The sequence below is a fragment of the Xiphophorus couchianus genome, chromosome 9, assembly GCF_001444195.1.
Source record: "Xiphophorus couchianus chromosome 9, X_couchianus-1.0, whole genome shotgun sequence".
Taxonomy (NCBI): Eukaryota; Metazoa; Chordata; class Actinopteri; order Cyprinodontiformes; family Poeciliidae; genus Xiphophorus; species Xiphophorus couchianus.
Genome location: NC_040236.1, coordinates 17,788,207 through 17,815,111, shown reverse-complemented (window position 1 = coordinate 17,815,111; position 26,905 = coordinate 17,788,207). Strand labels below are relative to the sequence as shown.

Below are 26,905 nucleotides of genomic sequence, written 5' to 3'. Positions count from 1 at the left end.
CTTGAGAACGTGTGGCAACTTGAAAATTGCGTCTCGCAGGCACTCTTTAGCCATCACTCTGACAATGAACAATTTCCCGTGAAGAAAGAAAAAATCTGAAAACATCAGCTTTTACATGTGCACAGCTGGTAGACAAAAAGACTTGCAGCTTTAATTGCAAAGCGCTGACTTGGAGCGGGGAGCCGAAAACAAATGCATGACATACTTTTCAGTTCTTTATAAAACAACTGGAAGCCATGTGCCATGTTCTGTCCACTCAGTTATTCCCTCCACTACTGTGCATTAAAAATAATTGAAATAGACATTTCTATGATTTCAACATGACAAAATGTGATAAGGTTGCTTTTCCATAGAACCGTATCTTGTAAAGGTTCAGTTCAAATGCATATGACACTTTTCGGATTCAGACACTTTTTTAGATGCCTTCAAGCAGAAAGGAGCACAAGACGGAAACTGATGCCTGATTGCATTATCTGGTTTATGTCACAGCAGAACCCCGACAAACGTTTTAAACTGCACATGGTTTGTGCAGCTTTCTTTCACCCAGACATTTCTAAATGAATGAATATATTAATAAAAAAACATAAACTTTATTGAATGAGCTCTTGTAAAGACAGCACATGATTCGAGTTTAAAAATATATATTCTTTGATACAATGAAGAGGCGTAACATTAAATAGGCTACCTGTTGTCCGGGACGAATTATCCCGTGTCAAAACTATAAATAGATTATGTGACTCAATTAATTACTAACAGCTGAAGCTACGTATCTTATTTATGCAGAGAAGATGCACATTAAAAGTGGACATGCGTATAATGTATCAAACTCCAAAGTCAAAGCATTCACAAAAATGCATTTCTCCTACTCCTCAGTCACTTCCGTGAAGTCGTTCCAGAACACATCTTTTTTCCTTCCATCGCAGCACTTATCATTTCCGAGGTGTGTATGAACGCAGCATGACGCCGCCTGTGGTGGCTCATTACATTATCTGGCAACCGGAGTGGCAGCGGACAGAAGAGAGGGGATCCCCGGGATTTTTTTACGCCAAAGCCAGCTAAATACTGACGCCAAACAAGTGAAAACCGCGGGGGAACTCGACCCGGCTCCTCCTATATACTCCGTAAGTTCGTGAAACTTTATTTCGTTGTCCTGTAATCTTATCCGAGATCATAATTTCCAATTAAAACGTGACGGTGACGGAAGTTTTTTTCTGTCGGTGTTAGCTCGGCTAACGCAAGTTAAGCTAGCTAGCATAGCTTGATCTCCGCTAACGTGCAAGGTAACAGTGTGTGTGTCGTTGGGCTCCACACACACACCCATTCACACACACATACACACACACACACACCTACCGAGGACGGACTGCCAGGAGCAAAGCCTCAAAAGTGGAGCAAAATAAAACAAACTTTTCCTATCAAACTTGTTTTATCCTGCACCGGTATTAGTACATAATGAAAGTTAATTACTGAATTTGCTAATTTGAAGCCAACAATGATTTAGCCAAAAATGACATTTCTCTGTGTAATTAACGCTCAATTATTCGTGAACACATCCAGGGACTGTTTGTGCAGACCAGAGAATTAGCGTTAGCAGGCTAACTTAGCTTGCATGTTAGCTCGCCTTGTACTGCCCCGTTGCTCTCCGAAACGGGGTCGGTTTCATTGTCTCTACCGTGTATCGCTATTCGGAGGTGTAGAAACACCCAGTCTAAAATGTATGATATGTATTATCACTTCTTAAAGGGGCACAAGCTCCTGGTTTACACCTGATATCACAACTAACCGCCGAGGACCATTGTGGGCTGGATTTATGTAGCCTCTGGTTTTGTAGCCGGACAGATGGACAGGTTGTTGTTGGGAAGCCAAGTTAACGTTAGCATCCGATAGCTTGTTGTTGTTGATGGGTTAGTTCAGCACAGGCATCCGCTCTTCCGAGGTTTAAGTAGAGTCTCTTAAGTTTTCAAACAGTATTACTATTGTTGTCAGCAGGCATTTATAAGTCTGCGGTTTCTCCTAGTTGTAGATTTATTCTCCTGCGCTTCCAGAAACCATTGATCTCATAACTTTGTCAGATTAGCTCAAGCGTGAAGAGACTTTATGGAGGCGTAATGGTGGACGATTGTGCCTTGGCCGGTGTGTCTCTGTCCGTCCACGACAGCTTAGTAGCAATCTCCCACGTTTGGTTAGGTGTTTTGGTGAGACATCTGAATTCCCACTTTTGTTTTACTAGAAAAGCAAGGTTTGTGTGCCATGATACAAATTCGAGATCCAATGCCAAGGCGACATGGTCTTTTAGTTACTACACCGTTCAGTGCCTGTTGAGGTAAAAAAAATTCGGAAGTATTTTATCAGTAGAGACATGCCTCTTAATTTACGCCATTATTGTTATTCTATCATAGTGGCTTTCGTAGTTGTGTTTTTTTTTAGGTTGCTTTAAGCAGTCATCTTATATCTACTTGGCTCCCGACCAAAGGTCCCTGCCTGTTCTTCAAGAGGTCAAGTCAGAATTGTGTTTGCAATTCTGACTTTCAGTTATGTTTTTTGTTCTTTTTGTTTTTTGTGAGATGAACAGCAGTCTGCTTATCACTTTCTCTTCTGAGCAAGTGTCCTCTATTTAGATCAGGCAGACAGTTGGCACCCTTGGCTGGTGAAAGAGGACATGTGTCGCTTTGCATTTTATGATGCGCCTTGGAGTTGCCTGAGGAGGGGTGCCTCTTATAAAAAAAAAGAGACATGGGGGGTGGGAGGGGTGTAACTCCCCTGAGAGTGATGTAACTAGACAGGCATGACTTCTGATGCTCTGTTATTCATCTTGATTAAAACTTCAACTTACAGATATGTTTTCTATTGTTGACTAATATATGTTATTTCCGCATTTATTTCCATGGTTATTCACTCTTTGTTGCAATTATCTGGTTTATACGGTGTCTGGAAAAATATTAGCACCCCTTGGACGTCTTTAATGTTACAATCGTAATATTCAATATATTTTTTGTGACAGGGGAACAAAATGTAGGGTGTGACTGTGAAGTGAAAGTAAACAGATGCTTTTATTTTATTTTTTTAATACTTTGCATAAAATGAAAAGTGTGGCAGGAGTTTGTATTTCCCCTTTTATGCTGATTCCCTTAAATATAAACCAATTGCCTTCGCTCAGTTGGGAAATAGTCAACCTGTGTTTAATCTTTGTATAAATACAAAATAAAAAGCTGAATGCTGATACACTTTGGAAGAAATTTACACTTTTTTTTTTTTACCCCTCCAGGGGGTCTTTTTGTGGGCTCTAGTGTCCCTTATATGATAGTAGGCTGACAGGAAATGGGGAAGGAGAGGGGGGAAGACATGCGGCAAATGTCGTCGGGTCCGGGAGTCGAACCCGCGACGGCCGCGTCAAGGGCTCCAAATGTGGGTCGTGCTAACCCCTACGCCACCACGGCACGCCCATTTACACTTCTTTTAAGTGTACTTAAAAGAACACTGTATGAAGAACAAAATTTAATTACAAATTGCAATAAAAGCATTGGGGTGGCAGCATAATGCTGTGGGATGCTTTTCTTTAGCCAAACAAGGCAGCTGATGAAAGACAGCGACTCCAAACGTAGAATCAGAGCTACAAGTGAACAAGAATTGAGTGATTATTGCCCTTTGAAATCTAAAGATATAAAGGGCATTATAAATAAAATCTATTATTATTTTGACCCAACGATGTATCTGTTACTATGGTAGAAAGCCAAACTATTGTATGGACCTTTTTTCGAAGTGACTTTGAAAAAGATAGTAGTTTATTTCATAATAAACTACTATTATCACTTTGACATCCTTGCAGTAAAAACTTTAACTCATTGATAAGATGTGTCCCTCCATTTTGACAACTGAATCGTTATCTTTATTTAACATGAATAACTATTGCAATTGTCATGCATTTGCATAGTGTCTCTTTATGTTTGCTGTTAGATTCGGCAATTCCTGTCTTTCTAATTTCCACTTAAAAATCTTAAAACCAGGCAACAAAATATCTAAAGGGCCGGGTAGTGACAAGGAACCATAAAGTGGGCAAGTCTGGTTTAGACCTGGGCACTTTACGGCCCTGTCAAAGTACAGACCTAAATCTGACTAAGGTTTTGTGGCAAGACTTGTAAATTGATGTTCCCAGTCAGTCTGAGTAAGCTTGAGGTTTTTTTTTTATTGTAGCAAATTGGAATGGACAAAGAGTTCTGCATTTCCATGTGCAAAGCTGGTAAAAACATCTGCCAGAAGAACCTGGCAGCTGTAATTACCATGATGGGTGGATCTATGAATCATTGACTCAGGTGGATCGAATAGAAATGCTGGCTACACTTTTTAGTTGTAAAATATAGTGGAAACATTGTATAATTTTCCTTCCACTTCACGATTTTGTGCTATTTTGTTTTCATCTGTCACATTAAGAAAACACCTCGGTGTGCGATTGTACGTAGCAAAAGTGTGAAAACATTCAAGGGGTATGAATACTGGAAATGTTCTTATCTGAAATGTAATATATACACTCCTGATCAAAATCTTAAGACCAGTCAAAAAATTGCAAGAATTTGCATTTTGCACTATTGGATCTTAAGAAGGTTCTAAGTAGAGCTTCACAATGTTAAAAGAAGAAATCAGTGCAAGAGACAAGAACATTTGAGCGGGGAATTAATTGAAAACTGCATTTATACTCAAAGATGATTTTTTCAGCTGATCAAAAGTTTAAGACCATAGCTCAAAAAAACCCGAAAACCCCCCAAAACAGAAACAAAGTGTCAAAAAAAAGGACTCAGTAATGAGTAGCTCCACCATTCTTGTTGATGACTTCAAACAATCGTTTAGGCATGCTTGATGCCAGTGTTTCCAGGAGGCTAGTGGGAACGTTGCTCCAAGTGTTGAAGATGGCTTCACGAAGGGCATCCACTGTCTGGAACTGATGTCCATTTTTGTAAACTTCCCTTGCCATCCATCCCCAAATGTTCTCAATTGGGTTTAGATCCGGGGAACATGCAGGATGGTCCAAAAGAGTGATGTTATTCTCTTGGAAGAACTCCTTTATCAGGCGGGCATTGTGAACTGCAGCATTGTCCTGTTGAAAAACCCAATCATTACCACACAGACGAGGGCCCTCAGTCATGAGGGATGCCCGCTGCAACATCTCCACATAGCCAGCTGCTGTTTGACGCCCCTGCACAACCTGAAGCTCCATTGTTCCATTGAAGGAAAACGCACCCCAAATCATGATGGCGCCCCCACCACTGTGCCGTGTAGAAAACATCTCAGGTGGGATCTCCCTGTCATGTCAGTAACGTTGGAAGCCATCAGGACCATCAAGGTTACGTTTTTTCTCATCAGAGAAGACAACTTTCTTCCACCTTTCAATGTCCCATGTTTGGTGCACCCTTGCAAAGTCCAAACGGGCAATTCTGTGGCGTTGAAGAAGACGTGGCCTTTGAAGACGTTTTTTGTTTCTGAAGCCCTTCTCTCGCAGATGCCGTCTGATGGTTATTGGGCTGCAGTCAGCACCAGTAATGGCCTTAATTTGGGTAGAGGATCGTCCCGTGTCTTGACGGACAGCCAATCGGATCCTGCGGCTTAGAGCTGGTGAAATTTTTTTGGGTCTACCACTTGACTTTTTTGTTCCATAACCCTCAGGATCGTTTAAAAAATGCAAAATGACTGTCTTACTGCGTCCAACCTCAGCAGCGATGGCACGTTGTGAGAGGCCTTGCTTATGCAGCTCAACAATCCTACCACGTTCAAAGTCAGTGAGCTTTTTTGCTTTTGCCATCAGGAGGTCTTGACAGTGTAAAGACTTCACAGAAAATGACATGGAATCCAGATGTTTGCACAGCTTTTGGCTTTTAAAGACTATGGTCTTAAACTTTTGATCAGCTGAAGAAATCATGTTTGAGTGTAAATGCAGTTTTCAGACAATTCCCTGCTCAAATGTTCTTGTCTCTTGCACTGATTTGTCCTTTTAACATTGTGAAGCTCTACTTAGAACCTTCTTAAGATTCAATGGTGCAAAATGCAAATTCTTACAATTTTTTGGACTGGTCTTAAGATTTTGATCAGGAGTGTATTTTAATCCTACTGTTATGTAATCTTAATTATGGCATGTGTATCTTACTCCTTAGTCACTATAGCTGATATGAAAGCATATGTTCTTAAATGTGTGACTACTCTCCTCCCTTCTCTTCCTCCCTCATCATGGTATTTTATTATACTTCTTTATACTAAATGTCACAGTTTAGTTTAGGCAGTTTCAGATTATGTTAAAATGTCACTGATTTAAAAAAAAAAAATCTAAGTTCTCTTTCTACAAGTGAAAAACAAACTACCATAGTGTTGTCTTGGTGTCATACCAAGCATGAATATGGCTATTTTTTTGTTCATTTCTTTACTAATAATGAGTCATCTATACTGTTTTCTAATAAGGGTGTTCACCTTTTATGATTCCGAGTATAAAAAATATTTCACACATCACAGTAAACTTACTTATATTAAACTTCTAGACTTTCCTGCCACTTTTTTACAGCACCAATTCTTTACTTTACCACCTCTGACATCTTGTTCTATTATATCACCCAAGCATAACTTTGCTGATTTACAGTGTTTTCATGCTATCTGAGAAACTCCCTTTCTGACAGTTCCTCCAGATACCAGAGGACAGGAGTAGACATATTGGACAGGAATAACCACCCAACAGCCTGGGGCGGTTCTTTAAGCAGAAGCCAGGAAGGTCTTTAAACCCTAACTGCCCTGACTATTACTTGTTTACCCTGTTGGATTTTGTCAAGCATGTGTGTTAACAATGTGACCAGCCTGTCCCTTTTAGCCATCAGACACCTCATGTTGTTTTGTTGTTTAAAGTGATGGCAGCTTCAGGTCATGTGTCTTTATGTACTTATTTAGTAAATTATTATCTTAGGTAATGCATTTCTCATACTAGCAGTGATAATTTACTTCACCGCCTTTACATTAGGTCTGTGTGCAGCTCAAATTTTTTAATTGTCAAAGATGTTAAATAACACTAAATCCAACTAATTAAAAATGACAATTTTTGTGTTCCTGGAAAGGATAACTATTGTTTTTAGTGACACATAAGGTGTTTTGTTTTTTGGTTTTTTTTATTTTAGTCCAACTGAAAGCTAGTAGTGAAAAACTGTCTCCTGTCCCACATTAAATATGCATCGCCTTGTCCTTTGTCAGTTGACCAAAGTGACTTTCAAGCCACTTGGTCAACATCATAGGAAAAGTTTTTTTTCTCCCTATGATTTCAAAGATCCTTGTGCAGGGAAGCAAGCAATTTATATTACACTTTTTTATATATTTTTGGAGTTGTGTATCATTTTTGGTGTAGCGGTTGCTTTGATTTTTGCATGTCAGCAGCTTCATTAAATGTGTTCTCTCAGCAATATGTTCATTTTTATATTAATGACAGAAGGGCGCTACAGAATCTCGAGGATATATTATCACAATATAAGTGTGTACAAAATTCATATCAAAAAGGAGATTTTGGAGTGGCTTAATTGCAGGCTGATATATTCCAATTGTTGTGAACTTGCTTTTTTACATGCTAATTTAGTATTTATCCATTAGAAACACAGTCTTAAACAGCAGATCAGCGGGTTTTGTCATCACAATTTTTACCACTAATGATCTCATCACCAGATTTTCTATCTTACAGCCCTAAAAAGAAGCCATGCTTTGGTTTAGTTTTGTGAGCATTCAGGGTTTTCTTTTTAGCAATAACTTCCACAACTGATATTTCCTGAATTGGCTAGTATACTGTCTATTGGAAATTATTTCTAAATTTTGTTTGCATTTTAAGTCCTGCAGCTGATTTCAATCTCTTGACCCCCTTGATCCTTGCATCATTTCTGTCCAATGGGAGCAGTAACCATTGCTTTGTTTACAAATTGTAGGTCATTTATATTAAAAAAGCACAATGTGAAAGCAAACCAACAAAGAAAAGAAGTTTGCCTTTGGTCCGGCCCAGACAAGTGGACCAAAGGAATTTCCGACATCCATAGAATGCTAGATTTTAATGCTGGTTTTCAATCTAATGTTTTTTTTTATTAAGCAGGAAATTCTATCCTTTTTATGTTTAGTCTTTATTGAGTAACACAAGTATAACAAACTAATATTATCGGTTTAATCCAGCTATATGCTCTGGTAGAGCCTGCAGGCAGCTGCTTCACAGATATGTGGCTTGTAGTTGGATAACTAACTTTGTAAAATGTTGCCTTAATAGCAGCATGGGTTGCACTTTTATTCTTTCCACACCATCAATGTCTGTTTTTTCCATGACTGTCAGATTTTCCAAACAGAAAGTTTCTTCTTTTAGATAAACAGTAACTATTAGACATTTTCTTTCAGCTAGATGACCAGAAGTGTGTAGTAGCAGACAGAGAAGGGGAAATATGCTGTTTTATGTTCTATAAAACCGATGAAAACGCTTGTTTCTCTGGTTCAGCATTTTCTTTGCCATCTTCTTATTAGGATTGTAAAAACTAGACATCATTTGACAGAAAAGTGTGAGATTTTGAACTGTAGCTTGTGAATACATTGGTACAGCTTCATACAGCAAACTTTAGATTGGAGGTTTGTTGGGGACTTCCACCTGGGTTGTGACTATAGGGATGCACAACATTAGAAAATCTCTCAACTGAGATAATAATGTTAAATATTGCAATCATATCAGTTGCAATATATGCCTATTGTCTTCTTTCCTCTCTTTCTCGTGTGTGCTTCCTACATTCGGTGACCTTTTAGGCTTTGGGACAATGTCTCTGTGTCTGCAGTGAGCGTGTGTCCTGCAGGCTAACTGATACATTAGCATCAAAAATGCAAGTTCACAACACTTGGAATGTATGAGCCTCAAGTTTTTGAACACCAAGCTGTTCTTTGCAATATGAATATTGCACACAGTGATATTGCGACATTGACGTATTTGTGATGTATTGTGCAACCCCAGTTATGACACTAAGGAAGTCTTAGAACTTGCTGGTCAGAATAGCTATCCCTTTTGGCCTTGGTATCCCCCAGAAGGAGCTGGGTCACTGGGGAGATGAATGTCTGACTTTCCCTCCTGGACCCGTCACCCCTTCAACTTGATCTCAGATAAGTGGAGGATGGCAGAGGTTGTGATGAAATGGTGTAATGTAATGCAAGCAAGCAAGTAGCAGATGAAGGAAGAAACCCTTGGTTGCTCTTTTACATTACACAACACTAGTATAGAGTGGGAGCCTGTTCTAGATGCCAGGTGTTTGATGCTGGAGGAGAGCTTATTAGGCAATCAAGAAAATCCAAAATAACTTGATGCAGCGACTAAAGCAAAACCTACATACACATATTTAGGGACATATTTAGAAGCTAAATTCTGTTTTGTCTCTAGCACCATTTTTGTTTCCTCTCTTGGTCTGCTTCCACTTATCAAAACTGTTTATTGTTTTGAAAATCCATAGCTGTCAGTATCATTGTAGTATATTCTCTTTATAAGTAAAAAATAATTATTAGTAGAAAGAGTTCATACCTAGTACAGGCTCAGTTTTTGTGTCTGGTCAGTTTTTCTCATGAATTTTCTCTGAATGGAGTGGCCTGAATCTCATCGTTGCATCTTTACTCTTCGGGAAATGTTCTTTTGTTTTCTAATCTTGACTGACCCCTTCTGATGGAGAGCCACTTAAAACTTATGACGCCTCGTCTAATCTCAGAAATATGCACCAATTGTCACTAACATTGGGTGTAATTCTTTGTTTGTTCGTGTTTTCCATCTTGAGATGTCTTTTTATACGGTTTTGTTTCACTCCCAGAGGTCCCCTTTTTTGCTCTGGTCACTTCCTGCTTAGATCCATTTCTAAGAAATGTAATCTGATAGCAGTCTGCGTGTGTCCTGGCCCTCCAGTTTCTATGAGGGTATGTGCTTCTGGTTTTACAGGATTACAGAGGGACCATTTGGAAGCAATTAGGCTGAAATTTGAGATTAGCCCTTCCTTAGATTTTTGACAATGTTTAGCTGTTCTTTTAAATTTTGGATTGTAAATACTTGTGTCTGTAAATGTATCTAGGGATTGTACAATAATAGTGTAGAATGATACTGAGAGATGAGATGAGTAGTATTTTATGTGAGTTTTGTCACCTTATTACGGATTAATTGGTGGTCAACAGACACGCAACGTTACTGCAGTTCTACGTGTGTCTACTATAATCCAGATTAGACGTTGGGTCTTTATGCGAGGAGGTTACATGATGAGGTGTGAGTGTGTCTGTGTGATGCAAACAAGCGAGCTCTTGTGGTTAAATGCGGCCGTATGTCTACCAGCAGTTTTATACGATCATGTACAGAAGTCAGAGGTTTTTCATACTTCCTGGTCTTGTTGGTGTTTCGTTGTCGTCATGTTGCTGGGGGTAGAATCCAGGTGGAGACATGCGCACACACAGATACACTCTGTGTAGCTCCGGCTCTCATTTACGCACACAGACACACACACCCCAACACACACAAAGAGACAGTCTGGCAGATTCAGGGTTAAAGGCTTCCATTTTGTTAGGTAACACCCTAATGGTCTGATCTGTCAGTGGCGTTAAAATGGCAGGGGCTTAACCCTTGGCGTTCGGGACACAACCGGTAGGGGCACACACACACACACACACCCCTGCACGCGCACACACACACACACACACACACACACACACACTCTTGGAGACTTCTAGGCTGTCCAAGCCTAGAACAGAACAAGCGAGCAAGGAGTGTGTGTGTGTGTGTGTGTGTGTGTGTGAGATAGAGAGAGGGGGACAGAGAGAGAGAGAAAGACAGGGAGGGGTAAGATGGAGAGTGAGCTTGTCAGTGAGAAAGAGAAGACAAGGAAGAGTTTTTTTTTTGTTTTTTTTTTCTTCACTTGGGTACAGTTAGATTATGGCTCAGCTAACCACATGCGCTCTGCGTTCTTCTCCCTCCCCCAACCATGGCACCTCCTCAGCTGGGTCCCTGCCCCCATTCTTACCCTGGTGATCAAACCAGCACAAGTAGTCTGATCTTTATTTTTGTCATTATTAAGAGTATATCTGTAAAAAAAATTCCTGTTTTCTGATCACCTCATAAAGAGCATTGGACATTTAAAATGTTGAGCTGGCAGTACAGAAAAAAAACCCCATTAGTTGTGATGATTTGTTATCCGTCGCCTTAAATTTAAAATCATCACACAGACGCATCGTCCAGTTGGATAGCTGGTCAGTATGAGGGATTAAATCAATATAATAAAAGCCAGTGCTGCTTAGCTACCCAAAAATGAGTAAGTGTTCTGTTGTCTTTTATTGGGCTATAATAATTCATACTTGTGGCATCTCTATCGGACGGCATAATTGTTGTTTCTCCTTGTATTGAACCCTAAGGACGCAGCCGAGGAGCCTGTGTGTCTTTAAAATGGCTGTTAATGTGTTCACGGGCTGCGACCAGTCCCAGTGGGGGGGTCGTTAAGGGGCTGGAGATGAGCGGCGAGCGGTCTACCTGAGGGGTTGAGCCGTTGCCATTGATCCATTCTCTGCGAAGCTTCTGGACACAAAAGGAGAGCGACTGAGGGTAAAACATGGAGTGTCAGCTCAGGTCACAGATTTCCATTTATTTTTAGGCAAGCATTTTATTTTTTTTTTATCCTGCTATACTGTACTCAAGAATGTTGGAGATTTCATTTGGGCTGTGGGGTCCTTTCAGAGAACAATAAATGTCCTGTGTTGTTTAAGCTATATATGAATTTCTGCTCTGCTTTAATTGACAGATTTACATAGTTTATGTTTTTTTGCTTTGTCCCATCCTCCTTTTGGTTGCATTTTTTTATACTGCGGCTGTATTTAGGGCCCCATGATTTCTGCGATGCGGAAAATTGGGATTGAATCGCTGAACTTATTACACAAACTAGAATCCATAGCAAAACACAGCTGGTGGCGATTCAGGAAAAATATGAACAAAGGTCTTGATTATTATGGAAACGTGCACAAACATTTACTACTTACAAGTTTTTTTTGCATGTAATAAGTATATTGATATTGAGTTGAAACTCTAGAGCATTTTTAAAAGGGAAATTTTCTTTCATGTTACAAAAAAGATATTAGTTTTTGCACATAATTTTTGAGTTCTTAAAAAATGAGGGGGAAACACTGAACACCATATAAAACTAATGTTTTGTTGGACCACAGCAGTTTTTCATTTGATATGAAATACCAAACCCTAGCTAAGGATGTGGGTTTTTTTTTTCATTCACTCCATAATTATGTTCTTTTTGGGTTAATTAATATGGTTAAAATGTAATTCAGAAAAACTGAAACAGAAAAAGTGGAATTTGACATAAAATAAAACAGAATTTTGAAAATAAGGCCCATGTATCCTCCTCGCCGTCCATGGTAGCATGATAAACACGTGTCCTCTTCCAGCCTTGTTTCCCACAGTTCCACTTGTGTTTTAAACATTTAGCATTGCTTGCACTTTATAGATATTTTCTGACAATCAACACGCATATGCCTTACTTTAGATGTACTGTATATTGCTCATAGAAATGTCCCATATTTATTAGATTGTTGTCTTTTACTAAATTTAAACGCTCCTAATTATTTTATGTAAGATGGGATGCCTGAAAAATTGCTTCAGGTAAGATTTGTTTTTCTATGTTTTCATCTAAGAAAGAAAACGTCTGAATTATAAGTGGAGACGGTGGTTTAATACATAATGAACTGAGCTTACAAAGCTGTTTATGCTGTAGAATTCCCTTAAAATGTAATTGTTTGCAGACAGTTAAATGTGACCCTTAACCTGCGATTGCAACGTCCTTTGACCACTGATTAGTAGATTTTCTCTTTCAACATGCTGCTGGAACATTTACTGTGGATTCACAAATACATAGGTCTCAATATATAGCTTGTTTCTTATTAGTTTTCCCCCCCCATCTAATATATGTTCTTTAAGTTTTAGGCAGCTGAATAAATCTACTTACTCCTACAAACATTATGACCCTCAAGCATTTTGCAACATTTATTGTCTTGTTGTTTTCCACCACTAGTTTCTTGGTGTACTTCCTAAGTTTAGGACTTTTGGTGGGGTCACCAGTCTGTCCATTCCTTCCGGGACAAAGGTAGCCACGTGTCTCAACTTGAAACTAGTGGCTACAGTTTTTCTGGTCACGTGGCGATTTGAATGTCTAACTTTGAGAGTTGATTCTCTGCTTCTTAAATCTGCCATAGTTCACCACAATGTTGTGCAAACTGACTGTGAAGCCGTTACTTAATTGTATCTTGGTTTAAGTTTGATTTCTGCAGTGCCGTGTGCAACACACTCCCACACAAAAGCTGTCATCTCCGGTAGATAGATGCTCTTTGTATTCAGGCATGGTACAGCAGGGCACATCTGTCCTAGCTGTGTAACAGAGTTGGGTCCTTTCTAAGTACTGCAAACTTTCATGTCAGCAGGCCTGAATGTTGGCTGAGTTAAGTTGGTTTTGTTTTGAATGTTTTTGGCCATTAAACAGCAGTATGAATTACTGTCTCTTTAATATTTAATTAATTAATATTCAAAAGGCCCTATAACCTGTAGACTAGGTTTATCATTTCAGTAGACTGCCATGCTTTGCAGCCCAACACAAACATCCCAGACATTAGCTTGCTGTTTTACTATCAACACAATAATTGTTGACTTATTTTCAAATTTTCTTTTCCAACTCTCTGCTTCACATTAGACTCTATAGATAAATATTCCTAAATATAGATGAAATAATTTGGTACGAGGGCTCGGTTTCAAGTTGCAGCTGTGATTTGGAATTAGTTTTGTCCCGTATTCTCCTTGTAATTCTTGTGACTTTGTCTCTGGGTTGGTTCGGCCTTTGTGCTCCCTCCATCTCGGACCAGTTAGAACTGGTTTTTCAAGGAAGTGATTTCCCTCTCATAAATTGCTCATAATGTGTTCACTAATCAGTACGCAGAATGTTTCCAAATGACACACATTTTATGTGAAACATCATGAATTAATAAAGTGAGGATGTGAGTTCCTGCTTCATCTCTTAATGCGTGACGATTTGTTCGCTTTATGTGAAAGTGTCACTAATAATATTCACTTTCTGCTTTGTATTCTGAAATCTTAGTGGTTCTCTTACCTTTGCTGTTGCTGTACTCTGTAAGAATTGGGTCGGCTTTTAATTTAAGCTGGTTTGTTTTCTGCCACTTTTCAGTTTTTAGATAGAGTTTTGGTCTGGGTCATTCCAGAAGCTCATTGTTTTGTGTGTTTGAGAACATTTTGTTGGAACACCTTTATGGTTTCAACTACTGATTTTATAGGGAGTTGAATAATTTGGATTCACTGGCAACAAAAGATACGCTAAGCATGATGCTTTTACCAAAATACTTAATAGTTAGTTTTTCTTTGAATAGAAAACTTCACCAAGAATCTTCTAAAGCTTTTATGCTTTTAAGGCAAAACACTAATATCAACCATCTGATCCAGACTGTCACGACCAGACTGAAGAATATGAGAATGTTCAATGTATGTAAACCTTTTCTGGTGTTGCACCTGTTTAGGATGGTAGTTGTTGGAAATTTTAAGTAAACTCTGTAGATCTAATAAATTTATTAGACTTGATTATTTTTTAAGAAAAATAAAGTAAAACTGCAAATATTGCATCCTTTGGGTTTTTTAATGAGCATTTCTTCCCACAATAGAATTTAGTAAATCAAGACGGGTTCTGTTATAATAATCACTTCTTTCTTAAGTGAAGAAAATCTTGATTAAATCAAATCCTGCGTAGGTTTCTTCCCCACCTCACCCCCAATCGTCCTAGATGTAAATTAATGTATTGTAAAGTGTTTGACTTTTGCAAACTGGCATTGAAGTACTAAGTGCTCCCAATCAAGCCCTGTATGTGATGCTTTGTTTCAAACTGCAGATTAGCTGATTTGGTTTAGCATCTTCAATCACCTTTAGGACTCTTTGTTGTCTCGGTTTAAGACAGCCGGTCTGGCACTGCTGGCTTTATCTAATTGACTCACTTTCAGATACTCTTTCACTTCAATGAAATGTACACTGAGCCAGATTTTACCTCACTTGGCTTATAAGACTGCCTCTGTTGTGCTGAAGCATTTTGTTATATTGATGATGTTTGCCAAATGAGAAATGCTCGCCCTCAGTCTTGATTTCAAGTCAATTTTTTCACCGTTTCCTTTTTTTCTTTTTTCTTTTTTACCTAGCTTACCTCTTTTGTTTGCTTTTCTGTGTTTTCTGAATACATAAACAGAGTGCTGCAACTGTTTGTTCCTTCTGTATCTCCAGGGTGAGAGCAGCCATGTCAGAAGAGGCGGTGCGTCAAACGCGCAGCCAGAAGCGAGCTCTGGAGAGGGACCATGCAGCTCTTGGCAGTTCCCCGGGGGACATGGACGGCAAGCGGGTAAAGCTGGAGAGAGGTGATGCAGCTGGGGCTCCGCTGGCCCTGGTGGGACCTGCAGCTGAGGGCATGAAGCTGAAGAGTGAGCAGGCTGCTAAGGTAGCAGCCAGCATCCTGAAGACTGGGGAGGTGAAGGCTACCATCAAGTTGGAGGTGCAGACTGGAGACGAACCAGTGGATATGAGCACATCCAAAAGGTGAGGCAAGGAAAATAATCTGTTGGGTTTTGGTTTCTTTGTGGGTGTTGCACTGTCATGTAAACAGAACATACTGTATTTTACGTGATTGTATTACTGTTGGACATGAGCTGGCATTACATTTTTGGAGTACAACTTTGAGTGCAAAGGTTCCAATGTTTTGACACAAAACTACAAAACAAAAATAAGCAGCACGAGTCAATTTTAGGAGAAAAGCAACAATTATGCCTGCTGTTGCAAAAAAAAAATAATAATCCAACATATTGATAATTACAGGTAATGGGTTCCATAAAAAAATTTTAATTTATTTTTATGGAATTTTTTAAACTTGGAAAAGGTAAAATACATTAATTTAGTATTACTTTTCAAGGTCAGAATATTATAGCTTTTAGGTGTTTATAAAAGTAGAACTGAGGTAGCTGAGAATAATTGGATAATTAGCAGGGTTATGGACACGGTGGAGGGTCTGTTTTTCTCACCTTGGGAACATCTTGGGATTCCCCTGGAGGAGCCGGGCCTTCCTGCTTAGTCTGCTGTCTATGCAGCCCAACTTTGGATAAGTGGAAGATAATGGATGGAGGGAGGGAAGGATGGCTAGTGGGGATCTGCTCGGATAAATCCTGCGTTAGACTGCTAACAGACACTTTCCCCAAAGCTTGCTAGCTGGAATTATCAAATGTCCTTCCTCCATTTACTGCAACACACTGCCAATCAGCTGGCTGAAGGGAGACTACAAAACCTTTCTCATACATACAACAACTTCATGGTGAGGAAAGGCTTGCCATCTAATGCATTGAACATTGACCAGTAGCAGTCTATTCCTAATCTCTGGGCCTTGATATTACATTGTAGGTCATTTGCATTTGCAAGAAACATTAGAAACCTTCTTGCGTCATGTTTGTCGCCAACTCTGAGCTTCAAGGGCTACCTTTCTGATACAGTTGTAGATTGGTAGGCTGAAACAACGTTTTGAATTCTACGACATCTGAGGTGATTCTATGTATTTTTATTTTTCCCTGTTATAAGGGGCAAGGCCCCATGTATGTTACTATAGGCCGTGGATTGTATGCAGGCACGCACAGCGGGGTGTTCTGCATAGAGCTACGTCTTTTGGAGTTTCAGGTTTCTCACTGAAATTGCAGTAGAGCGAGTGGTCTGACAGGAGTCATACAGGAAGTCGGTGTGTGGTTGCCAGCAGCCTGCCCCCATTCTGAAAACTTTTGAGGCTCCTAAAGGCCCAGGCTCCATTTTCTCCCACAGCAGCACCTGAACTCTGCCTCGCACTTCTCACAAAATGAAGGCTATGTGTCACAAACTGGTTCCAACTGGCCGTTGCCATGGTTTCCACGTTGGAAGGAGCAGTTGGAGGAAGGAGGGGCCAGGAGGAGTGGTGGGTGTGTCACATGACCACACAGAGAAATGCCTGATGTCATGTGATGTGTATTTGGTAGAGAGATAAATACATACACGTACACACACACGCACAGTGATATGATAACAGTGTAAGTGGAACAGAGGGGTGATTGAATAGTGAGTGTGTTTGGCTGTGCTGCGTTACCGCATAATTACAGACGAGTGTCACCTTTGGCCCCAGCTTTTAGCCTCTTTTAATGTTTACGTGCTTCCTTTCTGCAAAGTGATTATTTGGATTGTTTATGGAGGCCTTTGTCATCGAAGCTCAGCTTTGTTAAAAGTATGAATGACAGAGTTCAATCCAGCTTCAAACTGTCAGACAATCGTACAGTAACTGAATTGAGACTTTCTATTTATATGCTAGACGTCTGCTTTACAGTGTTTTGTTGATATTTCAACCAATCTGCACAGAGCTGTTTCATTCCCTTAAAGAGCTGAAATCGGCTCTGGGCTGGTTTGCATTGCACTCTGAATTTGAAGATCCATCTACACCTCAAAACGACTGAATCAGCAAAATCCTACCATGGTAGGGGGGTCAGCGTACATCTACAATCTGGGGAAGCCGAGGCATGTAGAGACACTGGACCTTACATAACCAAGCTGCCATGTGGTGTTGTGACGCTTGTGTAAGCTGTTCTCAATAGATGGTAGCAACCTTCATCAGCTAGGCCGTGTCATGTCGGTAATGAGGCCATATCGGTCAACGCGCAGGGTTCGCCTTGAAGGTTTTGTGGTACATTAGGAAGCACTCAAATCCTCAGTAATGGTGCTTACTGTGTTCCTCTGACTGCTGTTTTTATTTTATGGACAGAATGTAAACGAAGCTGCTCATCTCAGGCTTTGTTTTTCTTCAAAGGTGTAATATGTCTTTGAAAAGCAGAACTGCATGCAGATCAGTTTTTCTTTTCACATTTAAGTTAAACACATAAGGAAAATACTCTATTACACACTCTGGACAGACCTTACTGGCCTTAGATTGATGTCTCCTGAGGGGAGCCGTTGAGAGGGCAGCAGAGACACGACTCCGGGGTGAGCAAAAGGAAGAGGGGAAAAAAAAAAAAACCCAGAAGAACTGACTCAGTGAGTTGGAGTATAAAAGATGAACAAGTAAGGTTGGGGGAGGGGTGCGTGAAGTGGTGACTGAGTGAGAGTGAGTGTACACAATAGGTTGGCTCCTGGCCATGTATTACCCTCCCCCCCCCACCGCTCGCTGTCACCCTCTCCAGCGTCTCGGGCCGACCTCTGCTCCGCTCCGCTTGTGACTCTGGCGTCGGCAGCTGGGAGGGAGGGAAGAGCCGAGGCCCAGGCTTTGCCGGCGCGGCTAGGCCACAGGCCTTGCCATAGAGGTAGAGCAGGAGCGGGGTGAGGCCCTGTGTGGGCGACAAAACGGGTCTTGCCTCAAGCCCTGGAACCTCTTGCTTGGCAGGGACTGAACTTCCACACAGTGGAGAATAATTGCACAGCATGATGCAGATGTCGGAGTCCGATGTCACAGACGCTAGCATACCCAAAGCTATTTTGCATAACTCGGCCTACCTACAGTGGTCAGTCGTTGTTCTTGTTCTGTAACATTACTGTGACCCCCCCTCCCCTCCCTTCTCTCTTTTTCACCCACCTCTCCGCTACTGCCACTTGTCTCCCCCTCCCTTCGATTGCGAACATAACATGCTGTAAGTCACCTTTGTTTTGCTTAGTCGCCAGGAAAAGCCATTATGCACTTAACAAAGGTCTCCAGCTTTCACTTCAGTTCCAGTTCTACACTTTAGTTCATTAGATTGCTGCTTTGAGTCCCTCTGCTCCCAGAAGGGAGAGCACAGCTGGTCTGTTGATGCTACCTTACGCTGGATATAATCGGTGGTTGTATTCTTCCTCTGCCGCCATTACCCCATTATTGATCTCTTGGTACATGTCTTCTTGTGTGTTCCTGCACACATTTGCACCGCAGCAAGGCTGGCAGAATAACAATTCAATAACGCCATCTACTGGATTCAAGACAAAGCTACAAGTTCATAATGGACAACTTTGTTCAAACGAGAGAAAATTAATCAAATGTCATTTGTTCATCGGTCTGTTACAATAACAAATTTTGCTGGAACTGGAAGATATTTTAAATATCCAAAATAAAACACAACAACCAAAAACAATAAATAAAATGGAAATCAAAACCACACACAACAGAAACCATAAATAAAATGGATTATAAAGCCTCTACAAACAAAACTGCCCTTCACAAAATATTAATCATCAGAATGGAAATTGAGCATTTTTAACTTTATCATGCGATTAAATGACTTATTGCGTATTGCGACAGGCATTGTACATCTTTTGTTGCATAACTGCAACTAAGTTATGTTTGATAAAGTGATGATGCTCCATGGATTGGGTGTGAACTTGCAAAACAACTCTGAAACCAGTTTAAACGGTCTTTACACAAGCGTTGAAAGTGCAAAAAATCTTCCCATTAACCATCAAAGTCAGACTCCCAAATAACTTCAGTTGATTCTCTCGCTCCATCCAAGTATGTTCTTAAATAAAACAAAAAGACACTAGAATTCCTATGCATGATGCAAAGCGTTATTGGAAAGCACTATTTCAACGCAAGGCAACATTGCTACACTTTCAGGAAAACTTATTAAACTTTTAACTCAGTTGCAATTGGTCTTTGGTTCATGAATGTGTAATAAAATGTAATAATTATTTGTTTAATAATAAGCATGTATTCTTATTGTTTCTTCCTTCAGTGACATTAAGAAAGAACAACAGCCACCTTCTCCAGATGATGTGATTGTGTTATCAGACAACGAGCCGTCCAGTCCCGTCATGAACGGCCACTGCTTCACGAAGACGGACACAGATAAACTCATGGTAGGAGAACATAACTTTAAAATGTAATGGTAGTTTTGCAGTATTTACTGTCTATAAAGGCATTTGCAGCCACTAAAAAGATAGTTAGGCAATCGTCTGGTATGCTATTTATTATCTTGAACTGATTTAAAAGCTGGCTTTCACTACACCCAGAAAATAACAAGGTATGAACGTATTCCTTTTTTTTTTTGGTCTTATGTGCAGAAGAGCTCACCTGAGGAAAGGGAACGTATTATAAAACAGCTCAAGGAGGAACTGAGGCTCCAAGAAGCCAAACTGGTTCTCCTCAAGAAACTACGACAAAGCCAGATCCAGAAGGAAAGCACTGTACAGAAGGTAAGCAGCAAAGGGAGCAAAGTTTGCAACATTAAGAGGCTTTCACTGTGTTGTGCCATTCTGAATAAGGGTTTTAGCTCTCCACAGAACACGTAGTTCTTGTTCTAATCCTTTATTGACTCTTAATGGAATGAAAAATAGAGATTTCTTGATCAGGATTTTTTTAATCCCCAGTACAGCTCCAAATTATTTGAGACAGGACATTTTGTGATTTGACTTTGCAGCAACAGTCAAATCACATTAGTATTGTGATTGTGTTCAGTTGATGAAACTCATTTTTGTTTGGCCATTTCGACACTTTGGACGCGGCTTTATTGGTTTGGCAGCAAAGGATCATTTTGTTCTAATAGAAGTCTCTGAAAAACATATTTTTGTTTCTCTAGATGTATCTGAGTCAGCACAATTGTAGTCTTTGGTAAAGTTCAGTTTTACTTCCTTTGAATTTTTTTATGCAAAGCACTTCCCTGAAGTTGTTCATGCTAGCATGTTTCCTCTTTGTTATATATTTATTTTTCATGTGCAGTCAAAATTTACAGAAAGAGTTTTCATCTGATTCTCAGATGTAGTGCTTTATTTGTAACGTCATACAAGCAAAGCACTACATCTGGACTTAACCCCTCTTTCTCTGTGGACGTTATGAAGGGTGAAAAATAAAAGGTTTGTTAAAATGGAAATAAGCAATTTTCCCAAAGAGCCTCATAATGATCTGTAATCAGCCCAGTCTCCCTACTATTGGCCTAACACTGTATATATTTTATAATAAAAGATACATTTCTGTTTGTTTTACAAATTAATTTATAATTTCTAAGAAGAGTTTAAAACTTTTTCTGCAAGCAGAATGCTGTAGTGTTATAGTTCAAGCTCATTTACTCACTTAAGGCTATGTCCTGTTTGAAAACTCTACTTTCTGTGTGAATCTTTCTTGGTTATTGTCATTATTCTTCAGCTTTGAGGCATATCTCTATTATCAGTGCAGATGCTTCCTATAAACGTGCCGGGCAGGCAGGTATTTCCCGGGACTGTATTTCCCGCACAGACTGTTTATAGGAAGCATCTGCACTTCCTATAAACGCTTCCTATATTAACTGTGCGGGAAATAAGCTTATTGTGCAGGGTGTGCTTATTTTCAAAATCAGGAAATTTAAGATTTTATTTACAAAATAAAATGCTTCCCTCACCCCCAACCCAACAACAGTGTAATTGATTTGCATGCGGATTTCACATTTCTGTGTTTGATGAGCTAGTGGGCCACAAAATGGCCGTGTCTTGATTAGATTAATTAAATATTGTCTTTATTTTTAATTCAAATTAGCTGCACAAATTACGGTCGCATGTCTTTGTGGACTGTGGCAGACAAGATCACTCACAACACCATGATAACAGGTATCAGGAGTTGAGTCTCTTCAGAAATACGGATCATTTAAATAAAAGCCCAGATTGGGATTCCTAACCTATACTCAGGATCTCAGGATATTTTTGATGTGAATATTAGACATAAGTCTTATAGCAATTTAAATTAGTCAATTTGAACCCACTTTTTAAGTCATGACATTTTTTATATTATAAAGCTGCTACCTTATAGAAACCAAGTTATGGTGTTTATTTTGCCAGGGTTGGTTAACTTCTTAAACCACACTTTGTCTGTCTTCAGGCGAGTGGCTCAGTGGCAACTCCTCCTCCTCTAGTGCGAGGCAGCATGACATCCAGTAAAGGACCCCTTCAGGTATCGCCTCACCTCGAGTACTCATTCTAAAACTTGTATATTTTTTCCTTTTACCTGAGAGTTTTCTTCTCTATTATTTATAAATATCATCATTATTGTGTTTGCAGGTGACAGGTCGCAGCTCAGGCACGGTGATCCCCCCACCCTTAGTGCGGGGTGGACAGCACATCCCGTCCAAACACAACTCTCAGATCGTGATGCCACCCTTGGTCAGAGGAGCCCAGGTTGTTGTCCACCTCTTTAAACTTTATGCTGTGAATGTCTTTAATGTGTTTATTTTTCTTGTTTATATTGTTGGGGACTGTTCTCTATAATTGCTATATCTGTGCACCTCCCCAGCCTATTGCGGTGACCCCTCAGCAGATCGCTAGCCTGCGGCAGCACCAGCAGCACAGCGGTTCAGGTCCGCCCCCACTGTTACTGGCGCCCAGGGCTTCTGTCCCCAACGTCCAGATCCAGGGCCAGAGGATCATTCAGCAGGGACTCATTCGAGTGGCTAACGTGGCCAACAACGTCATGGTCAGCATCCCTCGGGTTAAAACCGCACCTGTGGTGATTTCTAAACCTCCTCTCCGTTTGTGTGAAATTTAGATTTTGTCTTTGTGTTTTTAGGGCTCTTCTGGTCTTAAAGGCTCGTCTCCCAGCTCCAGTGTCAATGATTCTCCGGCTAGCAGGCAGGCGGCCGCTAAGCTAGCTCTAAGGAAGCAGTTGGAGAAGACTCTGCTGGAGATTCCTCCTCCGAAACCTCCTGCTCCCGAGTTCAACTTCCTGCCATCTGCGGCTAATAATGAGTTCATCTACTTGTTGGGGTTAGAGGAGGTGGTTCAAAAGCTACTCGAGATGCACGGCCGGGGTGGGTAATTGTCTCTGTGGTTACGATGGCAACAACAGATTGTAAAGATGTTAAATAATCAATATTGTCTCAATATTATTCCATATCTAGGTAATCTGGGTCCTGCTGCTTCCATGGCCAGCTCCAATTCCAAAGACCCATACACCTGCGCCCAGTGCAAGACGGACTTCACCTCCCGCTGGAGGAAGGAGAAGGCCGGCACCATCCTCTGCGACCAATGCATGTCGTCCAATCAGAAGAAGGCCCTAAAGGCCGAGCACACAAACCGTCTGAAGGCAGCCTTTGTGAAGGCGCTCCAGCAGGAGCAGGAGATCGAACAGCGTATCCTCCAGCAGACGGCCTCTTCATCCTCCTCCAAAACCACCTCGTCCTCCTCTCCCTCGCTGTCCAAGAGCGAGGTGCTGATATCCCCGCAGTACAAGCAGATCAGGTCTGACTTGCAGCACCGATCAATGTCTGCACACCACTCCATTAAGCAGGTCGGCACTCCATTTACTTATGTAGCGGTCTCTTATTTGCTCCTGCATTATGTTTGTTGATGTCCACCTTGCTCAGGATTTCACCCGCGTTGTGTCTCTGTACAGAGTCATTTGGCGCACAGCATCCAGTCTCGTGGCGTGGCGCACTCCTTTACCTCCTCCCAGCTGCAGAACGCGGTGACGGCGGCCGCGCTGGGCAGCAGAGCAGGGAAACACGCTGCCGCTCTCTCACTGCAGCAGGGAGCAAAGGTCAGCGCCAGCAACAGCGGTAACCAGGGCAACATGGGAGCCTGGAGGAAGCAGGGCAGTGGGAATGCAGGTACACAAATGTGACAAAGTTATGCAGAAAATGCACGCCACATTTTCTTACTTTGTAAGAACACTACTTTGTACACTGTGTAGTGTGATGTACACAGTGCATTTTACATTTTATTACAATGTTTCTAGAAACTTCAATGTATTGAGATTTTGTGCAATATGCAATAGTTAATGACTGAAAAGGAAGGGAAATGATTTATGGTTTTCAAAATGTGGATATCAAAAAGAGTTTGGCAAGCCTCCTTAGGTGTCTATACCAGATTTGCACATCTGAAGTCCTTTTGGGTTTTTTTTTCCTTTCCTATTCTTAGTTTCAAAACGACTCCAGCTCAGCTACGTTAGACTGCATCTGGAAACATTATGTTCAAGTCTCACCAATTATTTTTTTATAGGAAGTGTAGGTTTTGACTAGGTCTTTAACATAAAATCCCAATAAAAAAAGATTAAAGTTGTGGTTGCATGCATGTGCAAGGCACAGAGTTCTAATGCTCCTTCTGCTCATAGACTTTAAAAGAATGAATAAACTTTTTTTTCTCTTAGACTCTATAATCTTTGATTCATAGCCATATTCAATGAATAAGAATATGCATTCCAATGAGACCTCTTTGGCAGATTAAAGGAAGATTAAAAAAACCTTTTCACAGTCCACATTTCTGTCTTTACAGTGTGTTTTTATTGGTAACAAAAAAGAAAGGCTGTTTTAACTAATCTATATAATGTTTCTCTTAGCAAATTAATTAAAAGAACAAATTTTAATAATGTACTCATTTATCACACATGACTATGCGTTTACATTTTTTCGTGTGTCCTTTCAGGGGTGACGATGGCCTACGTCAATCCCAGCTTGTCTGCTCATAAGACCTCCTCTGCAGTGGAACGTCAGCGGGAATATCTGCTGGACATGATTCCTTCCCGCTCCATCTCCCAAGCAGCAAACACATGGAAATAATGCAATCTCTCCCCTCCTCCTGATGCCACAGCGTTTAGCCCTCCTAATATCAATAACAGCCATGCTCATTATCATTCTATTGTTTTCTATAGACTCTGGCTCGGACGGCCAGGATAAGAACTCTTTTTCTCGTTGATCAGAGGTGTATTTAAACCTTTTCTCGACGCCTTCTTATGCTACCTTGTTCCTTTTCCGAATCACTTCCTTAATGGAGTTGTTCTCCAGCAGCTTCAGGGATGCAAGGAACATGTCATAAACATCTTCGGGGTACCTTTTGCAAGACTTGGGGACTCGGTGGGCGGCACTTCGGCTCTTCCAACTGTTTACTGAAGAAAGTGGCAAAAAAATAAATAAATAAATAAATAAAAACAACGCTGAGCGTTCCTCCTTATGGACCACGCAGGGATTAGCAATGATCATCATTATACACACGATTTGTCCTGCATCCTGCCCCTCTGCCACCCCTTACCCCCTCCAGCCTGAGCCACTCAGGCCCGTGCGCTGGCCTGACCGAACTCTCCTACGGACCTCATGACGGGGATTGTTGAGCTTCGAGGACCATTCGTAAAATATTAACTGCTTTAGCTTTGCAACAATGAATAAGACAAACATTAAAAAAAAACAACAGACTGACAAGGAAAGAAAAAAAAAAGAAAAAAGGATCTATCTGCACACAGACTGCCTCTTCTCACCAACCTTCGGCGTGTAAATTAGAGAAGTTGTCTGTTGAACTATTTTGTATGGCTGAATGTTAGGATTTTGTCTTCTCTTCTGTAAGTCCTATGCTGTGTTTGGAATATCGTGCTCCCTGACACTTTGGAAGTGGCCTCTTGTTGAGGTCTGAATATAAAAAAAAGGCTAATGTTACTGTTGAGGTGGTTTTACATCTGCTGGTTTCCATTATTGTGGCCTAGTTTTAAATACTTTTTTTTTTGTCTTTTTGGTAAGATGATGAGGAAGAATAAAGATTAAGGGTTTCATTGACTCATGTTAAAAAAAAAAAAAAGCTTAAAAAAAGAAAACGGAGCATATTTGGAGGACTATTCTTATTGAATATTGTAAAATAAACCTTCCAAAGAACTAGTGGAGCCCAAATGGAATCCCTTCTGCTAGAAGGTTTCTAGTTTATTTGAACCCTCTCTGGATATGAACATGAATTCATGCTAAACTGAGTGGGTGTAAGGAATGTCAAGATTTTGACATTTTAATTTTGCTTTTTAGTCATAGGTTGTGGTGCATAACTTTTTTTTTTTTTTTGTTCCTTCTACAGACAAAACTGTCTGAATTTATTTATAGGGTTAGTAAAGACTTGCATATGCCCTACGTTTTGAATGGATATTGGTTTAAAATGTGTTTTTTTTTCTCCCTCTGTGTCAAGCGGCTCTCACAGAACCTTCGACCGGTTTGAGCGAAGCTGGACAGCTTTCAGAATGTAGTCATGCAAAAACAAAAACTAAACCCTTCTGCAACAGATGACGGACTTCTTAGTCTTTAAGGTGTGTATGATTTCTGTAAAGTCGATTCTTGCATTTTACATGCGCTACAGTGTGTTTTAATCAGATTGCAGCAGCACAGGCAGACGTAAAGTGTCATGGTATAAAAAAAAAAACAGGATGTTACGGTCACAACAAGAGAAAATGAGCTGCTTTTCTTTTATCAGCCAGCAGGGCGGCCCAGCTTATGTACCACTTATGAGATGGTGTTCTCTTTGTCTTACTGGAAAATTTACAGTAATAAAAAAACGAGAGAGAGGCAGAAATGCACGATCGGGCTGTAACGGGTTGACACACATTTTTTATGTTTTTTTCCAGTCTCACCTGCTGATTCAGATTTTATGTTTGTTTTTCTAATTCAAAAGGACTATAATGCATGAGAGAAATGTGTGTTGCGGGTCTGTGATGGAGGCAGTAGTTTTGAGTCGAAATAAACTCTCAGATGTTCTAAGAGTATCCGTCTATGCATCAAAGCACGTCCTTAACCTATGACTTTTAGAAAACTCCACATGCTGTTGATTTAATGAAAATGGGAGCAATCACAATTTTCATGCATTTAATGACTGAGGGGAATAATAACTCACTAGAAGTGACTTTATGTCCAGCATCTATTTCAGGCAGAGCACATATAGTCATGTTGTTAAAACCCCCCAACAATTTCTCAGTAATTAAAAAATAAAAAAAACGGAAGCTCTGTTCTGATCTGTTCAGTTGATTGCTGCATCTCCCAAAAGAGTCAGTTAGATTCAATTTAGTCAAATTGAATTAAAAGTTACTGCCTGACCCGATTGTTGTGTTCAGTCTCACATTTTCTAACTCTTTGTTGCACTCAAAGATTATGTCCTTATAAGCTC

The 26,905-nt window shown here is 40.3% G+C and overlaps 1 protein-coding gene across 1 annotated transcript; it reads left to right on the top strand.

Moving 5' to 3' along the window:
• Nucleotides 1–913: 913 nt before the first annotated feature.
• On the top strand, nucleotides 914–26,726 carry gatad2ab (GATA zinc finger domain containing 2Ab). The gene is made up of 11 exons (XM_028028675.1): nucleotides 914–1,121; nucleotides 15,314–15,622; nucleotides 19,777–19,900; nucleotides 20,105–20,236; nucleotides 21,888–21,959; nucleotides 22,067–22,183; nucleotides 22,299–22,478; nucleotides 22,572–22,812; nucleotides 22,903–23,291; nucleotides 23,397–23,610; nucleotides 24,425–26,726. The coding sequence occupies exons 2-11, from the start codon at nucleotides 15,327–15,329 to the stop codon at nucleotides 24,556–24,558; spliced, it is 1,899 nt and encodes a 632-aa protein (XP_027884476.1). The 5' UTR covers nucleotides 914–1,121; nucleotides 15,314–15,326; the 3' UTR covers nucleotides 24,559–26,726.
• The last annotated feature ends 179 nt before the right edge of the window (nucleotides 26,727–26,905 follow it).